The sequence below is a fragment of the Rattus rattus genome, chromosome 8 (assembly GCF_011064425.1).
Source record: "Rattus rattus isolate New Zealand chromosome 8, Rrattus_CSIRO_v1, whole genome shotgun sequence".
Lineage (NCBI taxonomy): Eukaryota > Metazoa > Chordata > Mammalia > Rodentia > Muridae > Rattus > Rattus rattus.
This window is the reverse complement of record NC_046161.1, coordinates 71,216,009-71,234,097: the sequence shown is the minus strand read 5'-3', so window position 1 is coordinate 71,234,097 and position 18,089 is coordinate 71,216,009. Positions and strand designations below refer to the sequence as shown.

The window sequence follows — 18,089 nt, the reverse complement described above, 5'->3', positions numbered from 1 at the left end:
CCAACCCTGATAGGTTCTAGGATGTGAAATAGGCATTGGCCTTCTAATATCTTGAGACACTTTTGAATGACAATTTTTTCAACAATCAGCGGCTTTTGGAAAGTTGCAAAGAGTTAAAAGCAGCTATAAAACTGTATAATGATTTTGGAAATTGTGGTCTGATCTTATTAACATAAACATTAAGCTGCCCAGATATTCAAGCCAATGTATTCTCATTTTTTAGCAAAACGGAGAAAACAGAGATCATAAGTGCAGTTAGCACCCAGCCTTGGACAGAATTAAAAGAAAGCAGAGATGATCTTCAGATTTTCTTAATCATCCTTATTACATTTTCTTTCACAAGCTCATGACAAAGGGTCAAAGTTCAGAATATTCCACAGATCCTACCAGAAGCTATTGTGTGAAACCTTCCCAGGAGACCTCAGATGTATTTACCTGAGATAGAACATTAACTATATAACAAAATAATGACTCCACAAAACTTTGTGAGCCAATAAACTTATGGAATTGTTAACAACAGGAGTGTGGTGAGCAGTTATTCATAAAAGTTTGGACAACTTAGGGCAGCCGTATCACTGAAGCTTACCTCAGCCTGGGTGACAAATTATGGGAACTATATCCTTGGAGTTCACTGGATGACTTGAAATAGGGTCATTTTCTAGGCAGCCCAGAAATTCCTCCTCCAACGTTTCTTTTACTGCTTCCACATCTTGGGTAGGGGCCCTGTGAATTTTTTTTAGTTTCAGGAACCTTCTAAGACTTGTGAGTTATTTACTTTCTGAGTCTTGAGAGTGTATTCCCATTATTCTGGAGGAAATGGCTCAATTGAGAGAGAATATCGTTGTACAACAGAAGCAGTCATCTGTTGACAATAATTTTTCATTTTGTTATAATTAGTATTTAAGCCATTAAATGCCATTTTTGCAAATGGACAGATTACAAAATATTTGAACAATAAGTTTGTGTATTTTCTGGAAAAGCCTGTTCTATAAAATTTTGTCTTGATTTTCAGTATAAAGAAACTCTGAGGATGAGATTGTATATGTTAAAGAAATGTTAGTGCAATGTCAATACATTTTATTCTCATAATCCATCAAATTATATGAAAATGAAAGTCACCATACAATCCAGTGTTTCATAGGAAACCCCCACAGCTGGGGTTATGTGTTTATAATAGAAAGCAACATAAGATGAGTATGGTAGTAGAAGTTTTACAACTTCAGATGTTAGGAAGTAGAGGCAAGATTTATCCACATAACTTGATCTATATAGTGAGTTTTTGGCCCATGTCACCTAACAAAATCTTGTTTCAAACAAATAAGAAATATGCATGTGTCTACACTAGATCTTCTGTACATGTGTTATGGTAATTAACTTGATGTTTTGTGAGACTCTGAACAGTGAGAATGGGAGTGTCTTTGACCCTGTAGTCTGCTCTAGAACTCCTTTCATCATACTGGGTCACCTTTCCCCACCTAATATGAGGGTTTATGCTGGTTTTATTGAATCTTGTTAGATCATGTTTACTTTATATCTCTGTGAAGTCTGCTTTATGTGAAGGCAGAGAAGGGAGGTGTGGTGCAGGTATGGGAGAAGTAGAGGGAGGGGAACCTACAGTTAGGATAGGTTGTGTGAGAGAAAAATAAATTAAAAAAAAAGAAAAAGTAAAAGAAAGGAAGAAACAAAGAAAGAAGGAAAGAGAGTGAAGAAATAAAGTATGTTAATGAATATGAGATTTGGTTTTCTGGTTCATCTTTCCTACTGTACAATTCTAGGAAACTATTCATTATGTCATCAAGTAAAACAGGAGAAGAATACCTACCTTAGGCATATTGTTAAGAGGAAAAAAACCCAGAAAATATTGGAGGAACTGCTACATGTTACTGAGAGTCTAGTATTCAATTTCTAGATGTATACATATGTGCAGAAATTGGAAACATAGGTAATTCACTAGGTAGCATGTATATATGAATATTTTATATGAACTTTCCAACCTATATCAATTACTTATATCTATATTACACTTTTAGAAGTCTTGGGGACATCTATGGTCATTTATGGTAGAGCTTCAGTGTGTGATATGAAAATATGAGAGCTATCTTTAAAACCCCCTCTTCACAGGTGTCTTAGAACCTGTTGCTGAAATTCCTTCCTAGGAGATGTGTAAGCATTGTGTACCCAATGTCTCAATGACAGATTGAGGCACCATTGCATAAATGTTCATTCTGGGGGACTGGTGAGTCTATTGGACTGCTCTACAGGGCATAGGCAAAGAGTTACTTAAGAGAGTGGGCATTCTACCCAAAAACCCCTGTACCTGATAAAGCCTTACCCACTAACTATGAGGGCTTCTCTATGCCACATAGACAGAATCTCTGATTTTGTCTACACACACACACACACACACACACACACACACACACACTTTCCTAGTCTACAAGGGATCTTCTTTCTCAATGGGTCTCAGTAGACTGTACCAAGGTAGTAGTTGCTTGTATGAGAACCGATCACTCATGAAAGGGTGTCTCTCTCTCTCTCTCATTTTCTTTTGGTAAACATGTTTAATTTCATAGATAACCTTCATGTTTAATTCAAAAAATAACCTTTTATTTCTCACGTAAATAATGTTATAGTGAAGAAGAAAGCTATACAATCAAACTCTGGAAGTCAATTATGACATTTTTGTTGTAAGGCAGATTAGAACATGCAACATTTAAAAGAGAATGACAGTAAAAGAAATGTTTTCAGGTAAAAACAAAGTGTTTTAACTAATTACTCATTGCTATTATTACAGATGGGGCACACTGAGAGGAGCACGAGGGAAGAAAGAAAAATTTTGGGTATGTAAAGCTCTCCTACTGAATTCCTACTGTAAAATGAAAACCAGCCCCACGGTTCCCAGATTGATATTATGTAATCACATTATGAAATGTTTTTCACACATTGTTATTTTCTTCAGCACAAAGCTAATTATAACAGTTTGTATTGTAATAATAGTTTTCTTCAAGTCCTGAGTTTTCAAGTTATAAAAGAATAATTTGTTTTTGTTTCTTTCAAATTGAGGCTCAGTAGGATAACTATTTTATTATCATCTAGATTAAAATAATATTATATTCCTCATATCTGTATTCATATCAGCCAACTTGAAGCCTTTGCTATATTAATATCATGCATATATGCAGCATATACATGTACACATATAGTATAATATATACATAATATCTATAAAAAGTTAAAAGTTAAAAGTAATTTTTGCCAATTATCACATAAACATGTATCTTCACTGTGAAGGAGCTAACATCTAGACTCAAAAGTAATGTAGAACTTTACCAGGAATGTTGGTGCATGCCTACTACATCAACACTTAGAAAGCCACGACAAGAGGTTCAGGTATCCTTGCATACATGGATTTAAAATGGAATTTAAAATTCAGCTCAGGTTACAAGAGATCCTGTCTAATAGAAAAGTAACTCCAAAATAAAACACCCTAATAAGTAAGAAACAAGTAATAAAAAATTTGAGGATTAAAATATATTGAAAAAATGGTCAATTATTTATAATGAAAGCATGTAATTATTCCAAATCTTATTTTTAAGTTTTTAAAATTACATTAATATTTATTTATTTTGTGAACATGTATTTATATGTGTGTATTATTATCATCCACATCAAGAAAAATAGACATTAGAGAACCACTAGCAGAAGTAAAATTTCTCATCCAACTATGTTAGTTGCAAAGGGCAAACTCAGAATTCTACCAGGCTTACCATCAAGTGGCTTTACCCACAGAATTAGTGCACGCAAGCGCGCGCGCGCGTACACACACACACACACACACACACACACACACACACACACACACACATGGGGGGAGCGACAGACAGACAGACAGACAGAAAGAGGGTTTTAATTATGTTTCTATTTTTCTAATAAAACATAACAGCCAAAGAAACATATGAAAAAATATTTGATTATAGTCTCAGAGTGTTAGCGTCTATGACAGTAATGGTGGTGAGCATGGTAGCAGGTGTGGATCTGAAGTAGAAGCTAAGGGACTGTATCTTTAGATATATAGCAAAGATGGAATTGTTTGAGTCTTTTGAACCCTCAAAACCCTTTCCCAATGGCAGACCTCGTTAAATAAGGCCATACCTTTCCAAACAGTTCTATCATCAAATGAGCCTAAGGGGACTATTTTCATTTTAACCATCACAATCCGCTCTCTGACTCACACAGCCTGTGGCCATATCATAGTACAAAATGTGTTTAGTCCATCTTATAAATCTCCCATAATCTTTCATAATATCAACACAGTTTAAAAGTCCAAGATCTCTTCTGAGACTCAAAGCTCTACTGAAATGTCCCTTTCTGTACAATCAGAAAATCAACTTACACAGTTCTAGCATACAACAACAGATAATATATCATTCTAGAAGGGGGGATGAAGACATAGTGAAGAAATACTGGGCCAAATCTAGACCAAAACCCAGCAGGGAAAACTCTGTAGCTCTTTGTCTGATACCAAAGGGCTTAGATGACTTCGTCCTTCCAGTTTTATACTAAACTTCTCTCTCTTGAGGTCTGAAGCTTTCCTTGGCAGATGTTTCAAGAATCTGGCATCTATAACATATTGGGGTCACTAATCAATTCAGTTTACCTTTACAAGTTCACTCAATAGTTTTTAGAGCCTCCTTGAAGAGACTCCCCTCCCCTGCTACATACCAGATCTCAGTAATTCTCCTTAACAGCTGAAGAAGAGTCCACAACCCTTATTACATGTGTCATTCATGATTCTAGAGCCAGAACCACATAGACAATACTGCAAAAATCGATACCTTTCTTGGTTTGGAGCTTTGACCTCCTGAATCATGTTTGAATATATATCCATTTGTTATTGTTTTCTAGGTGTAGGGAATTCTTTAGTCCTTTCCTTTTTACAAGTTGGAAGCTTAGCTTGGTGAGCTCTAGAACTTAGAGAACCCCACTCTTTATCCTATTTTGGAAAAGACCTTTCTTTATTCTTCTCATTTCTTTCTGCACAAACTTTGGTTCCAACATTAATTTTCCAGATGCTTCCCTCTCTCTTTTTACTTTAACCTGTTCTCTCTGTCTCTCTCTGTCTTTCTCTCTCTGTCTCCCTCTCTGTCTGTCTCTGCTCTTTCTGTATCTTTTCTCTGTCTCTGTGTTCTGTGTGGGTGTGGGTGTGGGTGTGTATGTCTCTTTTTCTCTCTTCTGTGTTTTTGTGTTTGTTTTGTCTTGCTTTCTCATTTTTATTGAAACTTACATAAGGGTGATTACCAATAGCCATACAACAAAGGTAATAGTGGGCCTTCTTAAAAACTCCACCAAGGCGGTTGGGGATTTAGCTCAGTGGTAGAGCGCTTGCCTAGCAAGTGTAAGGCCCTGGGTTCGCTCCCCAGCTCCGAAAAAAAGAAAAAAAAAACTCCACCAAGAAAATTAGTCTAATATTTCAATTTAGACTCAGGAAGCTTCTTAGGACAAGAGCAAAGGACACCTATGTTCTTTGCCAAAATATCACAAAAATGATTGGTTGCTTTCCCTTAGAAGCCTCTTGAACTGGGACTCCATAGTCTACGTTGTTCTCAGCACTACTTTCCTCCAATCTTCTATTGGGATGCCCTTTAAACCCCACTTGCAATATTAAACTGTTTTTCTAGTTCAAAGCTCCAACGTCTTCCACATCCTTCTAAAACCAGCATGGTCAGGTCTGTCATAATATGTACTCTCTGATATTAACTTGTAGTTATTTTCCTAAAACTATGATAAAACACCTAAAATTAAAAAAGAAAGGATTTAATTTTGGAACTTTTAATTCCAGAGGATTAGAGTCCCCGATGGAAGAACTAAGGAGTGACAACAGAAACCTCTGAGAACTTATGTTTTGACTCACGAGTGAGAGGCAGAGAGAGAGAATGAGACTTAACATGGTGCTAGTCATTTGAAACTTCAAAGCCTGCCCCCAATGACACACCTCCTTCAAAAAGGCCACAACTCCTAATTCATCCCAAATCATTTCACCAACTAGAGACTAAGTATTCAAACACATGCATCTATGGGGATTTATCTCATCTAAACTTTCAGCCCTCAGACGCATGCAGAAATACTAAAACGTCTATACCTGTAATCTAAATTTCAATGGATAGAACATAATGAAAATAACATAGAAGCCATTAAGCATTGGGATTTACACTCACCAGAGTGATTTTTAGCAAATATCTTTATAAATAACACTAATGTTTTATAGTAAAAAATAATATGGAGGGCGATATTTAATATTTATAATTGATTCTATGTTGAAATTCTTATTGAAGAAATTTGAAGCATATTCAATTTCATTATGATGTTTAGAGAAAGACATGTTTTGATATAATTAACTCATAATAGTTATTAACACATTACACTGGATAGCTATTTGTTGAGTGGGTATGAGGGGAAATGTGTATTGGAAAATGGTGTAACATCATCTCATCTTGATCTTTTCCAACTGAGAGACTGCAAGTGGTATGCATATGAATACATGAACAGATACATATGAAAAATGCCTATATATATATCCACATATATATATACTCTCAGATATTTACTATGTAGATAACAAACACTATCTTTGTGTGTGTGTGTGTGTGTGTGTGTGTGTGTGTACATGTGTGTACATGTGCTCATGCCTATGAAGAAATGTGGAGGTTAAGGACAACCTCAGGTGTTGTTTCTTTGTTGCTACTTTTTCAAGGGTTCATTGTTGCTCACTGATCTGGAACTTGCCAATAGGTATGCCCCTTTTCTTCACCTTGCTAGCACTGGGATTCTAAGCATGCACCACCATACCAGGCTGTAATCATAAAGATTGAACTCCTGCCCTTAGGCTTCTTGCTCATCTTTAATTGAGATACTATTTGACTTGTTTTCCAAGGAGTTCAGTGTTATCAACATGTACACACAGGCATATCACACATAGGATGGAGTACCTGGGTTATAAACAGAGCCCAGTTCACTGTACAGCCAGGTCAACATAGAGTAACATCCCAGGGAAACAGCACAGGCCCTACATACCTCATACTCACTCATAACATAATGCAAATCTGGAAATTTCTAGCAGTAGATGCCCCATAATATAGTAATAGAAACCAGGAGATTTCTCCAATTACCAACAGGAGAAAAGCAGTTTCCTTCTTTCCTGAAGAATAAGGAAAATAAAATGACATTTATCACATTGCCCTGGCCTTTAATAAAATAAATATAACTTCCGAAGGCCTGAATAAACTCCAGATAATGTCTTCTAATACTGGGCTTTGTCTATCCTGACATGTAAATACTGAGGGAGATAAAGTTATGTCCTTGGGGACTAATTCGGGATTTTGTCTGAACAATCACTGTTGGGCTCAGGGGAGAGTTAAGAGAAGCTGCTTCATCTATGTACATTAAGTCAGTGAACCAGACAGATAACTACAGGCTTAATCCCTGTTGTATGTGAAGAGTAAATGTTTTTAGGAGAAGCAAAGGAAAGCATTCCTTATCATTAAATTATTTCCATTTTGGGTTCATGATTTTTTTTTTCAAAAGCGCCCAGAAATAGAAAACAAACTACCTATTGTTTTCCCAAAGTTACATGATAGGAGTATAAAAATATTTATAACATTGGCCCATTTTCTAATAGAGGTGTTGGGTGTTTTCCACTGCTGGGTAAATGCAATAGATACTAGTAAGCCAGAAACAAAACTAAGTAAAAGCAACAATACAATTCTTTTTCTTTTCCTTGAAAATAGATTCTTATACAATACATCTGAACCAGTTTGCCCTCCTACATCTCCTTGATCCTGACACACTTCCTCTCCTTCAGATCTATTCCTCCTCGATTTTCTTCTCAGAAAAGTGTAGGCCTTCAAGTGACGACAGCCAGACAGGACAACACCGTAAGACTAGGTAAAAGGTCTCAGCTTGGGGCTGGACAAGGCAACCGAATAGGAGAAAAATTTCAAGAGTAGGTGAAAGAGTACAGGTACCCCTGCTCCCACTGTCAGGAGTTTGAAAAAGAAAAAAAAAACCTACCAAGATAACAGCCACAACATATATGTAGACATACATTTAATCTTATATTTTATTTTAAACATGGGAGTGGATGAATTATGTATCTTTTCTTGTGATCTGGGGGTATTTGGTGGGTCCAGACTCAAGCTGAGAATCATTTTTTGTCATGGGTAGAGAAAACATTACTGAGAATGTGATTCAGCTTACAGAGAAGTCTAGAGGGACCCAAAGCTTACATCTGTTTCCTCCCATGAAATAATGACTGATCACTGGAACTTACAAGTAAAGGAAGAGAATGGAAAATCTGCACAAATTCTTCGGTATCCCAGGATCCTTTGTGAAGTGACCGTCTTGCAATGCTTAAAGTCACATGTGGATTGTGTTTAATAAAATTCCCACTTCTGACCAACTTAAGTTTTTCAGTGCTTAAATGATGAGTCTCTTAGCACATCCTCCTACATAAAGAAAGGGCTAAGCCTTTGTGTTAAACAGATCCAAGACCAGTGTTTGCAATTAGCAGATAGATCTAGTCCATACTAAAAATTTAGATGACTAAGCAAAATTATAGCCAGTCCTCAGTAGAAGAAAGCTTTCAATATAATTAACGAATTGTGCCTGATAGGTAGGACTTAAAATAGCAACCACAAAAACACTTCATAAAATAGGAATGAGAGCAATCTGGAAAAAAAGGAAATTTTAATTTGGACAGAAGCTTTTTAGTTTTGATTTTCGTTTGCCTTAATTCCTGAACAATTGGAGTCAGACTCAGAAAGTCCTTCGTTATCCCTGCCCTATAGAGCACTGATTATGTTTTCTTCTAACAAGTTCCATATTGAGGTCTTTGATCAATGTGGGGTTAGTTGTTGTTCAGATTAATTGATACAGGACAAATTTAATTCTTCTCCATGTTGACATCTAGTTTTCACAACACCATTTATTGAAGTCATTCTTTTCTCCAGTGTATGTTTTTGTCGTCTCTGTCAACTATCCGATGGTCGTAGTTGTGTGGACCAACATTCAGATTTCCTATAGATTTCCTATTTTATTCCATTGGACTGCATACCTGTTTTCTGAGCCAATGCTTTTTAATTACTATAGCATGGTAATATGTCTTAAAATGTGGAATGTTAATTCTATCAATTATTTATAATTCATTTTGCATGTCTAGAGTCTTTTGTGGATCCCTATGAATTTTAGGACTCTTTTCTATTCCTGTGAAGGATGAAATGAGGATTGAAATTGGAATTTCACTGGATATGAAACTAACTCTTGATAGAATGGTCATGTTCATAATATTAATTCTACCAATGCATGGGAAGTCTATCTACTTTTTTTTTTTACTGTTTTTTTTTTACTGTCTTCAGTCTCTTCAGAGATTTAAAGTTTTCACTTTAGAGGTGTTTAACCTACTTGATTAGGTATTCTCCTAGATATTTTATTTTTTTCTGAGCTATTGTGAAGTGGGAGTGTGTCTGTGATGTCTTGTATTCTATCAATTTGCTGAAAATGCTGATAATTTCTATAAGTATTCTGATAGAATTTGGAGATGTATATTACATTATACTACATCTATATATCTATCTATATGCCTATACATGATATATTATGTCATCTGCAGATGGTAATAATTTGACTTCTTCTTTTCCTACTTGTATCACTTTAGTTTTCATCTCTTATTTTTATACTTAGCACTTCAATTAATGATTTTAAATAAAGTTAACAAAATATGCACAAATTATAGAGAAGGAAATGGAATAAAAATGAAAATTTCAATAAATGTGTGCAGAAACAGATGGAAACATTACTGCAAGCTTAATTTTTTTTTCAAGCCTACTTTTAATGATGGTTCTTCAATGCTTTAATCTTCCTTCTAGTCCACCATCTACCAGAAGTAGTAGAAGAGAAAAGGTATGGGGAAGTGAACCTATTTAGAAAATGTTCTTTGGAGCAAATATCATATGCATTGTCAGGAAAACAGCAGTTGAGTTCCACAGGTCAGTAGTGGAGCTCGATCCACTTGCAAATACTTCACAGATATCCCAGCAGTCCAGTTCAGTAGTGTCAGGATAGGAGCAGCATGGGATGACCTAGTAGCAACAGGCAGGCCTTAGCTGAATTGGCCGGAGTGGTAAGGAAGAACCAGTGCCTGCAGGAGTGCCAGGGAATCAAAGATCAGTGAAGAAGGGAGAACAAGAAGTGTTTAGCTATGCAAACAAGCCAAGCTCAGCTCACGGCCCATTGAGTCCTATATATACACCCTCCAAACATCATGTGTCCTCCAAGGGTCTTTCTTTTCATGTTTTGCCCCAGCATATGAGTGAGTCGGACTTGGCAAAACTCCATGAGTCTGCTTCTGACAATTGGCTCAAGTCCTCAGAGGTGATAAGAAGCTTCCAGCACACCACCAGAGGTTTTTGGGTGCATTTCTTTCTATGTAGTCACAGCAAATGGAGCTCAACTTCACAATGTAAAGCAGACCAATACATGCCTGTTGTTAGCAAAGAATCCTTCATCTGCTTGTGTTAGCAGAACGTCCTTCACCTGTGTTTGCTTCAGTGACACATTCCTTCACAAGTCTACCTTAGCCTTTCACCTGTGTCTGCTTCAGCGAAATGTTCTTTCATGTGTTTGCCCCAGAAAAACACCATCTGACACAACTGACTTTCCACAGAACCCTTAAGTTTCCACTGCATATATGTTCATATTGTTATACTCCTGGAAAAAAGAGAGAAAGACAACACAGCAGAATTTATATTTCACCTTATAGTAGCCAGTTTTACAAACATAAAAGATACTAACTCAAAGTTTCAGATATATCCATAAACTCTAATCAGGAGAAATCATGAAAATAGAAGGATATATGAAAGAATTTCATTATCAATAGCAGAACATAAAAGATAAAGAGAAAGACACAGTCTTCCATTAAAAATGTATAACAATTATAATCAAAGGAAAATATGCCCACAAGTATGAACAAAGTGAGGAGGAATATGGGATGGGTTAAAAGGAGGAAATGGAAGGATACATATACATATGCATAGACATATACACATACATATATACATATACATATACATACTCACAGACATCATATACATATACATCATATACATATATAAATATACATATATTTAAGTAAATAACAATGTTAAAAATTGATGGTAGGATAAGCAACCAATGTTTAAATACAAAATAAAGAAACAAACAAAACAAAACAAAACAGAAAAATGCACCAAATAACTATGTTACAAAGTTGCTTAGTCAAACAAAGATGACAAAGGGATAGTGAGGGTGTGCCTGCCTCCTTGGAACTGACAGCTGTCTTTAAAGTGCAAGTAAGATAATGGGTATCCAGACAAGGAAAATTGAAAGAATGCGGTCCTGTCAGGATAGCAGGAACAGTGGCACAACCTAGCAGTAACAGCCAGGCTAAAGTTACATAAATAAATATATGTGTGTATTTCTAACTCAGTATCTCATAGGAAAATCCACTAATATCTAATTATGGATGAAGCCTGGTAACACTGTTTGATGGAATTCTACTATAGATAAATATTTGAAAGCTCATGAAATATTTACCAAGGTGAAGGTAAATTCAATGAGCACATAAGATTGAAATTATATAGACTACACCTTGTTAGAAATACTTGTGCGTAAAATATTATAAAATTAATATAAAATTAATGGATTATAAAAGAAGTAACAAATACCATTTTAAGAAGATGTCATAACAGTGATTCATTCAGTTATTGGAGAACTTCATAATCAATAAAGAAAGAAAATTTATAAAGATAAAGCCTACAGTTAATAAAAGGAAAGAAAGCACATGTAAACTAAAGAAAATAATTGATTCTTGAAAAGTAATTTTCTGAAAAACTAAAAATGAAACAAAATAATCCACACCGAAAGTGAAACTGCCAAACGTACACAAGGTTAATAAAGAGACTATTGTGAAAAGGTTTGGTGATACAGCGGTGGTTCTTTTCCCTTTTTATTTACTCTTCTAGTCTCACTTCTCCCCCCATCCTTCTCCTGGATCCACCCACTTCACCTCCCCTCAGAAAAGAGTAGGTCTATCAGGGACATCAAGCAAATATGGCATAACAAACTGCAATAGGACCAGGCACACATTCTCAGGTCAAGGCTGGATGAGGCAACCCAGCAGGAGGAAGAGTCCCACAGACAGACAAGAGTCAGAAAGAGCCCCTGCTCCATCTGTTAGAAGTCCCCCCAAAACAGTGAGCTACACAGCCATAACATACCTGCAGAGAACCTAGGTCAGACCCATATAGGCTCGCTGATCTCTGCGAGCCCAATCGCATCCCAGTCAGCTGATTCTGTGGGCCATCTTCATGAGGTGTCTTTGATCTCTCCGGCTCCTTCCCTCCTCTACAGGACTCTCCTAATTCCACCAAATAGAATATTTGGTTGTAGAACTCTGTGGCAATACACTGTAAATTATTCAACATGAAATATATGTGTTTCTGAGAAAGAAAACCTTCAAGGGGATGGCAGTAGAAAGCCTGAGCACTTCTTGGGAGATTTTTAGAAAACTGACTTCATTACGTCATTCTCACAATAAGACCCAAAAAAAACCAAAAACAAAACAAAAAACAAAAATGAAAAAACCAACCAACCAAACCAACCAACCTTTGGGTGGGCAGTCTTCTCAATTTCCACAAATATCTAAAGAACAAATAAAGCCAGTGCTATATTAAATCTTTCCAGGGCCCATAAAATAAGGAATTCTACAAACCAACATACTGATACTAAAACATAAGACTCTAATTTTCTTCTTCTACATGTTTATCTTGCTTTCAAATAACTGTGAAAGATACTGTGTTTTCTCAATCTGTATTACCATATTATCATTTGATCAGGTGTCTGTGATTGTGGGGCCGTGTGTGTGTGTGTGTATGTGTGTGTGTGTGTGTGTGTGTATGTGTATGTGTGTGTTGGTTCTTTATTCCATTCTGTTGATCTTGTGTATTTTCTCCCCACTGTAAGGCTATTTTTATCCGTTGCTATTTATGGCATTAGAATCTTTATCAACATTGCATTGAATCTGTAGTTAGCTCTTAGTTGAATGGCCATTTTCACAAAATTAATTTTGTAATCCCTTATCACGGGGGATATTTTCTAGTGTCCTTTTCAATTTCTTCAGTTTTCAAGGTAGAGATTTTTACTTTCTTGTTGTTACCAGGTGTTAGTGTGTGTTTTTGTTTGTCTTGTATATAGGATTATTTCTCTTATTTCTCTCTCAATGTTTTTGTAATTAGTATGTAGAAAAGCTTCTGATATTTGTATGTTAATTTTGTCTCTCACAAGCTTAATGAAAGTGTTTATGAGCTCTTAAAATTTTCTGGTGGAGTAGTAAGATCTCTTATATATAGAAGATCACTTGTATATGTTAATTATATTTTTATTAAGCATTCTTTGTATTCTTTAAATGGAGCCTAAGGGCCTTCCATTGAAGTGTTGATGTGTGTGGTAATAATAAATGCTCTTGCTTTGTTCTCTAAGGATAAAAGAAATGCTTTCAACACTTCAAAAGTAACTGCTATTAAGTATAGATTTCTTGAAGACACATTATATAAGATGGTGGAAGGGCCAATTCATTTTAATTCATTAATACTTATATCATGAGTTGATTTTGTGATAGGTCAAATGTAATATATCTATACCCCCCCCAAGATTCTTGGATCTTTGTGACAAAGTTAAGCATTTTTAAGAAGTTGTTTAAACAAGTTCTACATTAATCTCAATAGTCCTAATCTTGTGTAAGGGATCGACAAGAGTCTGAGAGGGCTGTTAGCCTTTAGTTTTGGTTGGAATTCTGGAGAGGTAGGTTCTGATGTCAGTGAGAGGATAACTCAGCCAAAAGACAAATAGACTTGACAGGCGAGTCAGGCACCTTCCTTCCTCATGTCCCATATGAGTTGCACCAGAAGGTATATCTCAGATTTAGAGTGGGTCTTCTCATATCAAATGATTCCTCCAAAAAAAAAAAAAAATTCCTAACAAGCATGTTCATCTGTTTGGGTTTTAGTTGATTCCAGATGTAGTCAAGTTGACAGCCAAGATTAGCTATCCCAGCTTTCATCAGATATAAATTTACATTTGTTTAACAAATTTTACATGTAGTTCCCAGTTTCTCCAAAGGTAAAGTAACAAAATTTTGAATGGTAATAATCTTCAGATTGTCAGATGGGAACATGTACAATGTTACAAATATCATAGTTCCACTATAAAAATAATGCTCCTGAAATATTTTTCACTTGAGGTTATCTATACTTGATTTTCCTGTCTGAGGGAAGACATAAGCATATACAGATACATAATTACACAACAAACCATTCTCTAATATGTACACATATTGGTACTGACTACAAAATTTGGGAATTGGAATTCTGTTTAGATCCTAGTTAGAAAGATGCTCATCCACTTTGTGGCTGTCTCATTTCCAGGTGTTCAAAGTCCATTTCAACTTTGAGGAGAGACACTGAATTCATGATTTCAGACCCGTCTTTGAGAGTTCCCCTTTCAGGTGTCAGGGATGATTGAGGAAGCAAAAAGCCAAATCTAAAAAAGAAATGCTGATGATGATTGGATGTTTTTTTTTGAAAACTGAAGCTGTCAGGACAACTTCTGAAGCTGAGGGAGTCTGTTCTCAGAGGAGAAAACTGTGGAAGCTGCCTGCTACGCCATATGCCTTGGCAATATCGGTATAGATCACACTCGAGATCACTTTCTGCCTTAGACCCAGAACAGGGTGAATGGAAGCCAAGTGTGGCAGCTGTTGTTATGAAGTCTCTAATTTACAGAGCTGGTCTACTGCATTTAGATGTGGTCAAATAACTCCCTCCATGTGCCTCTCCTGCCTTTATGACATTCTCTGCACACTCCATTAGCACTTTTGCCTCCCAATGTACTTACTCACTCAACCTTCAGATCTCAATGTTACTCTGGATCCAGTCCAGCTCTCCAATCATCCCCTGAGCTTAAAAAGAAAAAGAATAAAGGAAGAACTTCTAATTCCTGCTGATTTTATTTTCTCAGATACTTTACCTTCTCTGCCTTCATTAGATTACATAACTGAGAGTAGTCATTTAGCAAACAGGCCTGGTGTCTATGGGGCTAGTCATAGGGAGGAAATTCTTAGCTTCGAGGATTCTAATGTGCCTCCTTAGTGTGTTTGAGGCTGGTATATAATCTATGATGAATCTGAGGTTTTCTCCTAGGCTGAACTATCTAACAAGAAATTTTAACAATTTAATTACTTCAATAAACTTCTTTATGCTGCTCCATGTGTAGTGCTTATGGCTTATGGTGTTTGCTGCTTTTCTCTGCCCCAGCAATCTCTCTACACTGTAGGCTGTTTGGCCAGTTTCTGCACAGCCTTCCCTATGCGTTTTGGAGAGTAGTTCCACACCTTTCGCATGCCAAGCATTAAAGATGGTGTAGCTACAGTGACCTCACGTGCACTCCGGCTATATCCACCTTAACACTTAGCGCAGGATGGTCACAATTCATTAGATTATAACTTAGCTGAACTCAAAGAATAATATATTATTTATTTTGTGCTTAACACAGTATGGGTCTTAACTCTCATGCAATCTGTATCATATTGTCTTCTTCATTTGATGTGACAAAATATCCAGTCAAAAGTAATTTAAGGAAGAAAGGGTTTATTTAAGCTCCCATTTCTAGATTCTGGTTTATCATAGTGGGGAAACCACAGGAACAATGTATGAGGGAACTGCTCACATTGTAGCCACAGTCAGGAGCAGAGAGGAGAAAAACAACACTTGCAAGCAAGTTCTCATTGTGCTATTTTTTTTTTTTTTTTGAGTCTGGCCCAGGAAATGGTGCTGCCCACATTCAGGGATGGGTCTTTCTACCTCAGTTAATGAAATTAAGAAAATCCCTAATAGGCATGCTCCTAAACCAATCTATCTGTAGAATTCCTCAGTGTGACTCCCATCTCAGGGGATTTTATTTTATGTCTACTCTACAGTCCACACATGTTATAACATATAAAAGCCATCAGTTCTGGTTCTTGCCAATGAATCCATGCAAGGATACTAATGTGATATAAGAAACAGAATTCCTTGATCATTATTCAGAAAATATTTAGGTGCTTAATCATTACTGTCTGTACAAGTCAAAAGTAATTTAAAGCTAAATAGTATTTTCTGTTTGTAGAGGAAGGATTTTAAAAAATATCAAAGCATAATGCTCAACATTTTCATGTTTTTGTCTCTTCCTGCAGATTGCTGCCAATTCCTGGGGAAAGTCGTGGGGAGAGAATGGCTATTTTAGGATTCTTCGAGGAGTAAATGAGTCTGACATTGAAAAATTGATTATCGCAGCATGGGGGCAACTGACAAGTTCAGATGATCCATAGCTATCACATTTCCATAAGGTCATGCATTTAAGTAACTCATTAAATTGAATTTTAGCAATCAAAGATTCTCTGTGCCAGGGGAAGTGTTGCATTTTTGCTGCATGCATAGAGCATTCCTGTTTTCTTGGTTTACTCCAGGCTTTATCTGTTCTCTTTATATTATTAAAATGCTAATAAAAGGAAGAATGACTGAATGTCATTAAAGTTTCACGAGTGTTATTATTTTGGTCTCATGATGGTGTTCCCTTTGAATATAATGTTCACACTGTGGAAGGATTAGGTTTCAAATTTCCTAACAATCCTTTATAGAAGTTAGATGAACCTATCTTGAGTCAATTAGACTCTCTCTCTCTCTCTCTCTCTCTCTCTCTCTCTCTCTCTCTCTCTCTACACACACACACACACACACACACACACACACACACACACACACACACACAAACCAACTCAGCAGTGTCCTAGCTCTGTGACTTTCTTTTCAACAAATAATGTTTTCTTAGTTTAAGCATTGCTTACGTTTTGCTGGAAGCAGAAGAAATGAATTCTTAATTATTCTTTCACTAAGCTAATATTTTGTTTCCTTTTATTTTGTCTAAACCTTGCTTGTAGTTCTGTTCCAAAAGAAAGTAACTCCCTGTACACAGCTACTTGAGAACTAAGTATTTTCTGTGAGATGGAGAAAATAATAGGCAAAGAAAAGCTTAGAGGTTAACAAATGACATAATACACTTCTATTTGGAGAAACTAGGACACTATATGTAACCTTTACCATAAAATTAACTACAAGTTTGTGCTTAGGAAGCTAACATATTAACCCCTGAAAACAAAAACAGCATGATGTCAAGAGTCATAAAGAATAAATGCATTTCTATATCACAAACATTTCACAGTTTACTGCTTGAAACTGTAAAAAAGTAAGCTACATTAATACTAATTTTGATTTTAGTTCTCCATAGTAGGTGAAACAAAAATGGGTACATAGTCTTTTAGAAATTCATGGGCATGAAAATACGAGAGCAAAGTTAGTCAGTAGATGAGCATAGCAGATCATGTTGAAATGGTAGGATAGCCTAGGAATTTTTATGTTGTATGTTCAGAAGTACTTAGATTTGAGAAGCCAATAGTTCTGAGCAAGTGAGAATGCACCACATGTGGACAGATCCCCTTAGCACTCACTATGCAGGCACATAAGCATATATGCAGTTGTGTTAATCATTAATCACTGTAGGTTTATCATAAATATCTATTCACTTAGTATTTTTCCCTTGAAGTATTTACATGAGGGTGATTCACCGTGTTGGTGTAGCTTTCCATTTATAAGAGTTGGAAAAATAATTTGAGTTGTTTTGTTACCTGGGATGCTTTAGAAGCAATCCCTACAACCAATGCTTTGTTTAGGTTCTGAAAGAACTGCTAAGCAGGGAGTGAGCACTGAGTAAACATGTACTGATAGGCTTGCAGGACCAACTATACCTCACTAAAAAAAATTATTTGGCTGAAAGCTGCTCTGGAGGCTCTTTCTTGCCCAGCAAAAGTGGGGGGAAAATAGATCCCCTGCTGGGGGCCAGCCCCAGTGGGTCTTCTTTCTTATTCTTGGTTCTTCTTGAGAGGAAAGAACGCTCATGGAGGTAAGATA

General features: G+C 36.2%; 1 protein-coding gene across 1 annotated transcript in view; it reads left to right on the top strand.

Moving 5' to 3' along the window:
• Tinag (tubulointerstitial nephritis antigen) overlaps positions 1–16,652 on the top strand; it is an 85,980-nt gene extending 69,328 nt beyond the window's left edge. Inside the window, exons 10-11 of the mRNA XM_032910861.1 lie at positions 2,795–2,840; positions 16,319–16,652. Of these exons, the coding sequence (XP_032766752.1) occupies positions 2,795–2,840; positions 16,319–16,453 (181 nt within the window). The 3' untranslated portion in view covers positions 16,454–16,652. The remainder of the gene's footprint in view (positions 1–2,794; positions 2,841–16,318) is intronic.
• The last annotated feature ends 1,437 nt before the right edge of the window (positions 16,653–18,089 follow it).